This window comes from Triplophysa rosa, linkage group LG4 (assembly GCF_024868665.1).
Source record: "Triplophysa rosa linkage group LG4, Trosa_1v2, whole genome shotgun sequence".
Classification (NCBI taxonomy): domain Eukaryota; kingdom Metazoa; phylum Chordata; class Actinopteri; order Cypriniformes; family Nemacheilidae; genus Triplophysa; species Triplophysa rosa.
Genome location: NC_079893.1, coordinates 6,806,378 through 6,818,511, shown reverse-complemented (window position 1 = coordinate 6,818,511; position 12,134 = coordinate 6,806,378). Strand labels below are relative to the sequence as shown.

General features: G+C 39.3%; 1 protein-coding gene across 1 annotated transcript; it reads right to left on the bottom strand.

Moving 5' to 3' along the window:
• Window positions 1–77: 77 nt before the first annotated feature.
• On the bottom strand, window positions 78–11,603 carry tdrd7a (tudor domain containing 7 a). Its single transcript, XM_057332196.1, has 18 exons — window positions 11,565–11,603; window positions 10,668–10,875; window positions 10,324–10,468; window positions 10,074–10,236; window positions 7,495–7,574; window positions 7,172–7,350; window positions 6,647–7,047; window positions 6,292–6,555; window positions 5,878–6,064; window positions 5,547–5,658; window positions 4,875–5,077; window positions 4,577–4,711; window positions 4,395–4,478; window positions 3,666–3,800; window positions 1,853–1,963; window positions 1,190–1,611; window positions 910–1,070; window positions 78–739 (listed from the first exon to the last, which is right to left on the bottom strand). The coding sequence occupies exons 2-18, from the start codon at window positions 10,872–10,874 to the stop codon at window positions 519–521; spliced, it is 3,210 nt and encodes a 1,069-aa protein (XP_057188179.1). The 5' UTR covers window position 10,875; window positions 11,565–11,603; the 3' UTR covers window positions 78–518.
• Window positions 11,604–12,134: the final 531 nt, after the last annotated feature.

The following is a 12,134-nucleotide window of genomic DNA, read 5'->3' as shown; positions in this document are numbered from 1 at the left end:
TGTCTTTTCTGTTTTAATGGTCTGAAACACTCTTAACAAAATAAAACAAACCTGAACATTTAAACACAAATGTTCCTGTACAATTTGGCCATTTCCTCTTCTAAAAAACGCACAACGCAAACAAACCAAGGTGCAAAATAAGATGTATATGCAAAAATGTGTTTCAAACACAACAAAAAAACAAACAAATCCCCAAAATATTTACATAAGAAATGACCTTACTGCAAAGACGCAAAAGTTGTTCGGCATTATGGAGTTAATCCGAGAACTGTAATATGGATATTTATCTGATCGTAACAGGAAAATGGTAAAACAATCCTTTCCAATGGCACTTGGAACAATATATGACATTGAAATCAGTTTTTTTAACACATGTAAAAAAACAAATACAAGCACATAAGTATTCAGAAAACGCGCAATTTAGACATACCTTTATCGCAAATAAACATCAAGAATTACAAGATGTAGTGATTTCTTTAGTGTTTTGGCCTACAGCACTCATCTCAAGGAGATGAGAGTCAAGGAGCTCTGCTGAGCTCTTCTAAAAACTCCACCATGATATTATGGATCCAGACGTCATTGTTTTCCTGTGTGGTGTCAACAAGGAAGACGGAGATTTTGCACTCCCAGGGCCACACCCCCTGTTCGACCGACTCGATCTGGGCCACCAGCGGTTTCTTCTCCACATGGTTTCGGAACACCATAGCAGCTTCCTCGCACCAGACCCCCTGCTTCACACCTGAAATGATCACCAAGTATTTAAGTTTTGCACTTGCTCCTTGCAAAGAGTATAAAAGTGTGAAAGACATTTGAATAGCATCATAAATTTAAAAAGTGTTGATAAGGGTCCAGGGATGAGCAACTTTTTGGGAAAGTTTTAAAGCGCGTTTTTAAACAAAAATGTCTTACCTGCCAGCTGAGCAGATATGCCCTGGAATGGAAGCTGTCTAAACTCATCGATGAGTGGCTGAAGATGAGAATAGTTTATCAACTCGTACTTCCCATAATCCAACTCGTACACAGACACCAAGCCATTGGCCAGGATGCCCTTTACCAAAACACGATGCCAACTACAGACAACGAGAAAAGGAGCTTGAATCAGAGAAAATAGACCCGAATACATTATACAGAAGAAAGCACGTATATTCAAACACAATAAATTTGGCTCATGACCCATTGTTTCCCTCACTTGTTGTCGATCTTGGCAGCGTAGACGCAGTTTTTCTGGATATCGATTTGGGTCACTTCCTGTTTGTTGTAGTACAGGATCATCTCTCCCATAAGCACCACCAGCTTGTACAGATCCTGCCACAGCTGCAGCACAAAGTGTCCGGGGTGGCACGCGACCGACACAAACACATCCATGTTTTGCCCCACCTGGGGTAGCTCCAGCTTAGAGGGCATTGTGAGGGCCTTAGACTGTAAACAGGGTGGATCCCACATCTCAACCAAGGAAGGCTCAGGAGCCTTAGAGAACCGGTTAAGGTAGAAATTCTGATGCCAGAATGGACAGGAGGCCAGCTGATGGTTAATGCTGCTCTGAAGGTCATGAGCTCCATCACCACTGAACAGGTAGATGTGCACTGTTCTGGTCTCATCAAGCTTAACAAACTAAACAACAGATTTAGAGTAACAAAACCACGATTGAATAATTCAAGTAAATATTAAAGGAAACTTGTATAGCACTTTTCACAATGCACATCAGCTTAAGAGAAAATCATAAACACACAAAAAAGTCATATAAGATTAAAAGGCATATTTACATATACTTATGCTGCTCAGAGGTGGATAACACATTCACAAAGCAAAATAATGTTATTAGCTGCTTAACTTATAAAATTATACATCTGACCTTCATGCAGCAGGGGGCTTTGTTGAGGACCGTCTCTCTCAACCACAAAACAGCTTCAGGAGGCCAAACATTCCCATCTGTGTTCAGATCTGCCAGAAAACACTTGATAGCCTACAGAGACAGAAATACATCCAGTACAACCTTAGGCCGTGTTCACAGTTGACTTCCTTTTTGAAGCTGCTAGCGTCTGTTTTACATTATAATCCTTCTGAGTAAACTGTGTTTTCCAAAAAGTTCTGAGCGCTTTTTTAAACGCCAGCACCAGCGTCTTTTTCTGCAGCTCAAAGCGTATTTTTAGGTCGAAAAAACCCACCCTACGTCAAGCACCATTTTCACAGCTAACAAAATGACAGAGACCTGTCATTTCCATAATAACATGCAAGGAACGTGATTGTTCGAGAAGGCTCAAGCTAGAAAAATAAAATGTCGGCCGAAACGCCCATTGGAGCATTGTTTTGTATAAAAGTGTTTTTAGTTACGATTGCATTTCTAGCAAGAAAATAGTATTGTAGTATTTAAATATGCGATTGGTTATTGCAAAGACGTTCTCCGTTAATAATTCAAATAGAATTCCGTTACGCTGCCTCGAAACTTCATTTAATTCATTTAACTACACTACACACGGAGCACTGTTTCCCCACAGACCATTATTAGACCATTATTATTGAAGACGCTGACAGAATAAATTACAGAAAAATATACAGATACAGGTTTTCATTTCTGCTCTGACAACCCTGAGACTGCGACAAACTGTGTGTGTTTGTGAATGGTGAGAGAACATTGTGCTTGGTACGTTCTTTAAACCAAACTTTTAGGACTTCAGCCGGCAAAATTTATCCTGTCTAACTAGTGCACAGTATGTGTTATGTCCAAAGGCTTAAATTGGTCTTTGTGGCTGTTTAAACACATGCGCGCCTATCAGGGCTGTACAGTGTGGCATATATGTATTTTCCAGAGTAGTACGCATGTGATACACTTTGGCAGGTGCATTAAACAGAGCCGCTTGTTTGTGTTAAGTGCGTTTGTCGTTGTGCTCGTTTCTGTGTGACGTTAATCAGTGGCGCACCTCTATTTTACTTAGTTTTAGTCTATTTTGCAAGTTGTTTTCCGGCTGCATTGAGTCCATATCCTGTTATTTAAACATGCCATCTGGCTGTTCTGCGTGTCTGAGTGAATGAACTGCACAGTTTAACGTGCTACACGCGTGATTCTCATGGATTTGTCTGCATCTGCGCTGTATGAGGACATGAACACATGAACTTCATCTCCATAGTTGCTCTGAGAATTTATTTATATAGAGTGAAGCTATGTGAAGTGAAGCTATCAAAAACACAAAAAATAAGCATCTCCCGACAACCTGCCAATATAAAAGTCTGGTTAACTACAGTAGTTTTATGTGGACAAATATATTACTATTTAATAGTAAAAAAAATATTAAAACTATGTATACGCTGAAGTTAGTTGCTTACCGTTGAATTTATTCTTTCTATTTCTATTTATATATTTGTATATTGCATTTTGAATGTAATATGGAAATGGAATGTACTAAATGGGTTTAGTTTTCATAGATATTAATGTATGCAATTTCGGTGTATTAATGTATGCAATTTTAATATAATCGATTACTAAAATAATCGATAGCTACAGCCCTACTATGAAGCCTGTCTCTCTAAGCTGCCCTCGTGCACAAATGCTATCTTTGAACATTGCCGGCTGCTATTTGTAACCATAACACTGCGAGAGCCATTTTCGACTATTTCATGCAAAAAAAAGTCAAATGTGAACACAGCCTTAGTGTGCAAACTGTGAGTACCTGTGGTGGTATGGTGATGAGCTCTCTGAGGAAGATGGGCGGGATCTCTCGAAGTTCGCTAACCTCCAGCGAAGCAGGAAGTCCTAAATCCAAGAACATGATGTCTAACACTTGACTCCCATGAAGGTTTGTGATCTACACATAAATTAAACACATTTACTCATTCATTACAAACAGAGCCATTTATATCAGACTCAACGGCATTTTAAAAGCATGCAGAGAGTTAATGTGACATGTAGGGATGTAACGATTCACTCAGCTCACGATGCGATGCGAGTCACGATTCTGATCTCACGATGCGATTTATTCACGATTTACTCACGATTTATTTTTACAAAATGAGTTGAAACAAATTATAAATGAACAACTTCCCTTGCATTATTTCTTAAATGCTTCACGTTTCTTTGTATAATAAAATAATGTTTTATTTCAAATAACAAAACTAAACTGCAATTTTATAACAAATTAATAATAGAAAAAGTCTCTTTAATATAAACAAACTAATACTGTCTGAGCTTTTCTTGGATTTTTTTGCATTTAAGAAATATCAGCATGTCCACGTTTAGATTTGCAGTGAAAATAGCGGCCCCTGCTGTTCAAAAAATGTATTGCGATTCAGTTCACACCTCAACCGATTTGAATCGTCACACATTATAACCGATTTTCAACCGGCTCACGGTGAATCGTTACATCCCTAGTGACAGGACACCAGGATCAGCCTCTGCTCACCTCTGCTCTTGCCCATTTGCCTTTGTTTTTAGCCAGACACACCTTCCCGCAAAACGGCTTTGACACCAGCAGCTCCCATGTTAGCTTAAACACAGTAACAAAGGTTTTTAATGCCCTCACAATACACACAAATGAAAAGACTTTTACTTTAAATATGAAAACAAAACTGAATTCAGTGTTACCTGAGAGATGAAATGCGTCTCAATCTTGTCCATGATGTCTTTGAGTTTGGCCCGGCCCCGCGAAGGCAACTGACAATAAATACTGCCATCCGAGCACACGTTTGTCACGCACACATTTGTGTACACGCTGTTTACCTAGAAACATACAGGAAACTCATTTCATTTTACAATTATTCATTCCTCTGTGAATGTATAACCACCATTTTTTTAATAGCTCCAGTAAGATGTACAGCAATAAATTAGTACTTTCAATTGACAAGAGTGCTGATATAAAACAACACGGCACTGGGGCACCAACCTGTAGAGGATTCTCCATCGATTTATCATGCAGAGCCTTCAAACAGACAGCATTCACATTGACATCTTCATTTTGAGACGTGTCATACAGCACAATGAGGGGCGTGTCCTCACGCTCCACAATCTCGGCTAACAGTGTACGACCGACAGCTGTTGACTCCAGAGTCTTCAGAACGACCGCATCAGTACTAAACGGCTCCAGACCTAACAAACAAAAATGCACTTATCTTTGGTTTTGACATTTAAAGGCATGAATGAAATTTAGCGGCATCTAGCTGTGAGGCTACGAATCGCAACCAACGGCTTACTCCACCCCTCCCCCTCGCTTTCGAAGCACTACGGAGGCTGACACAGAACTAAGATGTCATCACGTTTTCGCTTCTTTGCTGAATGAGATAACATTTATGAAACGTGCTCTGTAGAGCAGTTTGTCCGTTTAGGGCTACATTAGAAAAAACACGGCGAAATTCCATGTAAGTGGACCCTCGGTGTATGTAGATAGAAATGGCTCGTTCTAAGGTAATAAAAACATAACGCTTCATTGTGTAAGGTCTTTATACACCTCTGAAGACATAGTTATGTATAATATATTGTATTTCTGTAAATAAATCCTCCAAAAAAATACACACAGCACCTTTAAACAACCAAACAAATGCACAATGGCGAACGTTACCTGCGAGTTGGCAAATGGTTGCCTGGAAGGGAAGAGTGAGAAACTGGTCGCTTGGCTGTAGTAGCTTTTTTCGGCTGACCACCTCAGAGAACCCATGATCCACACAGTACACCTATGATGAACAAACAAGATTGAGTTTATGTGATTTTTTATCAATTATAATTTAACTCCACATTTGGCCACTTGCCTTTCAAGCGTTCAATTAAACACAAGCTCAATCATCTAATTTGACCAATATATCACTTTCCTTACCTAATCGTACATTTTTCCTCATTTGTATCTAGTCCCAGATATGTGTCATAAGCACATTACCCAAAAGAACAGAGAGTACCTTCACGTTGTCTTCTGTGACTTGGTGGATCTGAGCTCTCAGTATTGCATCCTCTTCTACAGCAACTGCCACCAGTTGTCCAATTTTAGGAGAAAGGATACAAAGTCCAGCACCAATGCTATTGTAAAACTGAAGCATGGCCTCTTCCATATTCTCCAGAGCTTTGGAGTAGCCCTCGCCCACAAACCTTAATAAAAAACACCCATATTCAATCCACAGCTGTAATCTTAATGCAACACAGAATATCACAATGTCATATCTGTACCACAGTGTATAACAAGACGTTGAATATTGATACTTTTGGCAAATGATCAATGAATGCAAAACCAAATCAAACCGTTTTATTTTCATTACTAAAATCACATTTTTTAACAGAAGAAAGCATTTGTGTGCTGCTTGTGCGGCCTTCATTACCTGAAAACAACACTGTCAGTGCTATTGATCTCCATCACCAAAACTGACAGATACTCTCCTGTTGGCATGGTCAGAGGAGGCACGTGTGGGTTGCCGGAGCATGTTAGAAGCAGAGGACGTGGCCGTGGGCGCGGCTGTGTGTCAACATGAGATGGCAGCGCATACAGTATTGCTCTCTTCCGATTATCTGGCATGGGGTATTCAACCATGCATGTATCTGCCACCAAAGACAGATTCTCCAAAGCGTACTGTGGAAACTCACACCTGAGAGATGCGAGATTAAAGATCAATGCACTGCGCTGTTCTAATATATAATACAAATAAAAGCTGCTCCATTTCAATACTCCATTCTTACCCAAATGCATCCAGGAACAGCTGAGGAACTCCATGAGCCCACAAGCCCTGGCAGTATGTTTTGAGCAACTGTCGTAGTTTCTGCTTGATCTCTGGAGCGAGAGGTTGGTTAAAGGGCGGGGTCGTGGGAGGAGTTATGAGCGAGTGCATGGAAGTGCTGGACGTTTCAAGAAGAGAAAATTCAAGCCTGCTGGAGTTGGGAGATGTTGGGCTCAAGGGAGGGTGGGGTTTCTGAGCTAATGGAGGAATGTCAATGGAAAGAGTCTTAAGGCTGTGAGTTGTTTGCTGGGCAGGTGTCGGTTGTTTTACTCTGGCAGTAAGCGGAGTGCTGGCTTTTGGGAAAGGTTCCAGGACAGAATACACCAGCCGGTCACCTATGTTATTGCTGCCCGGTTTCTCAACCTAAGAACAGCAGAGAGAAAGAAAACGAAAAATAACACATTAAAAGCACTCTTAGTAACAATATTACGGTTAGGGGTAAGTGGTTTAGGGACATGTGTTTGTGAGTATTTTGCAGTATTCTCACAGTGCAGATGTGTGTCCAGGTCTCCAGATCTTTGTGCATGTGCAGCTCTTCCTTGAACATCTCTTTGTAAAGCTGAGAGATTTTTGACAGCCAGACCCCACTGCGGTATTTCTGCAAGAGCTGTTTGATGCGACTCTGAACCATCTCAACTTCAACGAGGTTTACAGACTTATTCTGAGCTGAATAAAACAGCGTAGGAACAAAATCACTTACAATGCTTGAATCTATTGAAGGCTGTCAACAAACCAATAACTGAAATTCAGTATGCAAACATTCAAATATTATGTTAGGTAGCTTTTCCAAGTATAAGATGCGAGCCTAACCTGGTGTCCAACTGGGTTGATACGGATGAGTTTTCATATCTGTTTGAAACCTGTTGGGTACAGACCCAGTGCCCATTGACCTAAGATCAACAGCGTTCCAATGAAGATTTAATTATTGTATTCAGCATACTTTAGTGCTTAAAGGGTCAGTTCACCAAAAAAAAGAAAATTATGTCATCATTTACTTATCCTTGAGTTGTTCCAAATCTGTGTAAATGTCTTTGTTCTGATTAACACAGAAAAGGGTATTTGGAAGAATGCTTGTAACTAGGGCTGAAACGATTCCTCGAGTAACTTGAGTTATTCGAATACAAAAAATCATCGAGGCAATTTTTGTTGCCTCGAAGCCTCGTTTAATCCATTTAACTACAGTACACGGAGCACTGCGTTTCCCCACGGACCGTTATTACTGACGCACAGCCCGCTAAACTCTGTTCATGTTACAGGGCTCTCAAGTCTCACGCATTCACCGTGAGACACACGCATTTTAGTCTGCTCACACGCTCACACGTGTTTCTCATGCTGATAAATAACTGATAGTTTATAGGGCTGTGACGGTTGCCGTAACAACCGCACCACCGCGGTGGTAAAGTGCCATGACGGTGGTGAACTGCCACCGGCGGTAGTGCACGTCACTCTGACAAATATAGGTGTAATAAATATGAGAGTTGCGATAACGATTGCTAGTTGTAGCCTTTCAGTTGTGGATGGTTTTATTTAAAAGATTTTAAATTAACAGAAATTATTGGCATACGTTTCCGTTGGTGCGTTCGAGCGCGGGCCTGCACGGCAAAACCCAGGTTATTCTGCGGGTTTTGCAATGGATCTTGTTGTGAAATGAACAGATACGTAAAATCAAAACTGGCTATGACCCGCTTGCTTAGTGTCGGAGCGCGCGCAGGTTTTGCCGCGGTTGCGGAGAGACATCTCTTCATTTGCGCTCCTGTGCACATCTTCTGAACGCGCATTTAGTGCAGCTGTACACATTTTAATCTGGACAATGTCAACAAGTAAGTTTCACATCAACGAGTCGGAAAAAGTAAAGTTTTTATGGCAATCTGAATAGGAAAGCCAATGTAGGTTTAAACAGTTTGTTTCAAATGGAATTGTTAAGGACTGTAAGGGTTAATACGCCACTGACTGAAGTTACTGCAACAAGAGCTTTTTTATTTAGTATTTTGCTTTCTTATAATATTTAAGTTTTCATTATTTACTGATGTTTATTTAAATGTTTTATATGCTGTAGTGTGCCGTTTCACTGATGGATTTGCGCGTTAAACATTGACGGATGTTTCATCCTCATTTATTTCAGATATCATATTTCAATTATTTAACAATTTCAAGTATTTAAATAAGGTCTATATTTCTCTTCCACTCGTCATGTGGTTGCTACACGCAAATATAATAATATAAATATTATTTATATAAATAATATATATTTCTCAACCACCGCACCACCGCGGTCGATTTGTCTATTACCACCGCGGTGGTAAAAAAAACTGCCACCGTCACAGCCCTAATAGCTTATTGAAATGGTGAACTGATATTTTACTTAGTTTTAGTCTATTTTACGAGTGAAACTTGTTTTCCGGCTGCATTGAGTCCATCAAACTAGATGCGGACTAGTGGACACCGAATCCTGTTAAAACACATTTCATCTGTCTGGTCTGCGTGTCTGAGTGAATGAACTGCACAGTTTAACGTGCTACACGCGTGATGCTCATGAATTTGTCTGCGTCTGCGCTGAATGAGGACATGAACTTCACCTCCAGAGTTGCGCTGAGAGTTTATTTCACAAACATGTTATTGTTTGAGTGAAGAAACAGACATACTAAAAAATAAGCGTCTTCTGACAACCTGCCAAAATAAAAGTCATAGGCTATTGTTTGAAATTATTATTTCCATTTTTATTCATGTTTCTTATTTATATATTTGTATTATATTGCATTTTGAATTTAATATGGCAATGGAATGTACTAAATGGGTTTAGTTTTCACAGATATTAATGTATGCTATTTCAGCAATAAAAACTAATTGTTCTAAAAAGGAAACAAATTAGTTGTTTTACTCATTTTAAGAGACCTGTCTTATTTTCTCTTGTATATTTAGTATTGATTTTTAATAAAGAAAAAGTACTTATTATCCGAATACCCGATTAATCGATGGAAAAATCTGTAGAATACTCGATTAGTAAAAGAATCGATAGCTGCAGCCCTACTTGTAACTAAACAGTTCTTGGCCACCATTGACTAGCATCGTAAGAAAAATTACCATGGTAGTAGTCAAAAGTGCCCCAGCACTGTTTGCTTTTCTACATTCTTCAAAATATCTTCTTTTGAGTTCAACAGAACAAAGAAATTAATAAAGCAATTTTTCCTACTATGGTAGTCAACAGTGGCCGAAAACTATTTGGCTACAAGCATTCTTTCAAATATCATTCTCTGTGTTCATCAGAACAAATAAATTTACACCGATTTGGAACAACTTGAGGGTGAGAAAATGAAGATAGAATTTTCATTTTTGGGCGAACAGTTTGTTTAATGAAAGTAATTTTACGAGTTTAGCCTCATGTCGCTCACCCTGGTGACTTCCGGCTCAGCAGGTGGCGAGGAGAAACTCGGGTGGAGGGCAGGTTGGTACTGTAAACCTGCCGCTGGTTAGGGTAAAAATTAAATTTGGGGGCGGGGCAACGATAGGGATGACTCATGTTGACCGGCTGCCGCAGAGATGAGCGAGGTATAACTGCGAAGACACAAACAAGGAAAACCAAATTACATCATCAAAACATTTCTCTCCGTCTACAGGTGTTTTCTTTATATATGCATGTACCATTAGGTGAAAACAGAGAGGAAGACTTTGTTCTCATTTGGCAGTGCAGTAATTTAGAACAGCTGGACTTCTTTGCATCTTTCTGCCTGGAAACCAGCTGTGCGATATGTGCAGTCTCCTCACACACACCAGCAAAGCACATGACCTACAAACACACACACATTCTATAACACTTAGACATTACTTTTGCATGCAATGACTGGAACCAAATATCAAGTTTGTTTGTTAAATTACAAATGTAGCAGTATAGAGTTATTCCTATTCAAACACCTCTGTAAATTAGGGGTTGTCAGTTGTGACCTACAGCATGAGTGCTTTATTATCAGATGAACTGAATGCATCACCTCTCCAGTATTAGAGCGTTCCAGCCGCACCACACTGGGAATACTGCACAGAAATCTTTCCAGAGAGGCATGTCCAAATTTCCAGTGAGGAATCATTTCGCCAGTCAGCGCACGGTAATCTCCCTGGAGACGGGCCATGGCCACGCCGTGTTTACTGCTCTGAAGAACAGCACGCAGCATCTTCTTCACCAACTCAAGGTCACTCATCCTGCATGCAAACCCACATTTATTATAATGGAGACACTATGGCTGCATTTACAAGGCAATCAGTATGTACGTTTCCAGTAAACTGGTTTTAGAACAGTTTCTATAATCCACTGATGCATTCCTAGTGTGCTGCCTACCTAGATAGCATTTTTGGGATCACAGGCAACAATCATAGTTGACCTAAGATGCCCAAAATGCAGCTACTAAAGTGATCCATCCACTACAAATACATTTTAAAACAACCAAAATTAGCACACCATATTGCAAGTAAATTTAATGCCATCTAATACAACCAATTTAAAGAAAGACTTAATAACTTTATATGAACATTATGTTTGTTTTAATACATGTGTGCTAAACCAACTTCACATTTAATTATGGTTTAATCATTTTCAATGCATGCTGTTCAGTTTTCAAAAAGAAGTAATACACGTTTAAACATTTCTCTTATAAAATCTTAAATTTGAAGTGGAATATTATAAGAAATAAGTAAATTACCTATCGCAGTCTAACAGGGGGGTAGGGGCTAGGTAACGTTAATGCCGTTAAACATGCGCATCATTTAAATATTTAATGTCATTACTTCTTTAAACGGCTCATAACCATGTTAATAACAAACCAAAAGTATATCTCATCATAATTATTTGTCAGTTAAACATTAGTTTGTGTAAATTAGTTTGTAAAACTCACCTGTTTTTTCTTTGTCTTACTAATTCGCGTAGAACACGCACGTGTACTGCTATCACGCCAACGACGTCACACGTCACCTAAAGGTCAAATGTCACACAATGAAAAATTAATAAAAACTATATGAATCAGCATCCATGTAGTTGACTGTCATGTTTACCAAATAAATTAGTAATTTATCGGCTAGCAATAAATAAGAAATTATTAAAAAATGAAAACGTATTATATCTGATCTTGCTCCGTTAAGGTGCTGCTGGTGAGGGAAAACGACGTAAAAAAAAGGATCCTCATGCTGCAAGAATCCTGGTTGATGACAGTCATGCGCTTGCACACAAGTCATATTAACGAAATATTTAAACTGTTCAGTAAGCAAGACCTGGAGAAAAAGGTTTGCATTTCGAAAAGAATGTTGAATTATGCTATCCTTGCCTTACATTGTAGGTCATGCCTAGAAATACACCACTAATTAAACAGATACCAGGAATAAATAAGGTCCTTGTGGACATGATATTATTTTGAAGTACCTTGAATAGATGTATAAATACTGTGGTACATGAATATAAAAATCCTTGG

Bases quoted from the DNA above. Each gene is read 5' to 3' on its own strand.
- tdrd7a (XM_057332196.1), bottom strand. From the start codon at position 10,874: ATGAGTGACCTTGAGTTGGTGAAGAAGATGCTGCGTGCTGTTCTTCAG. The intron at 10,237-10,323 runs GTACATGCATAT...GTGTCTTCGCAG, and splicing joins CTCTCTGTTTTCACCTAATG to TTATACCTCGCTCATCTCTG. The intron at 4,712-4,874 runs GTTGGTGCCCCA...GTATGTTTCTAG, and splicing joins CGATGGAGAATCCTCTACAG to GTAAACAGCGTGTACACAAA.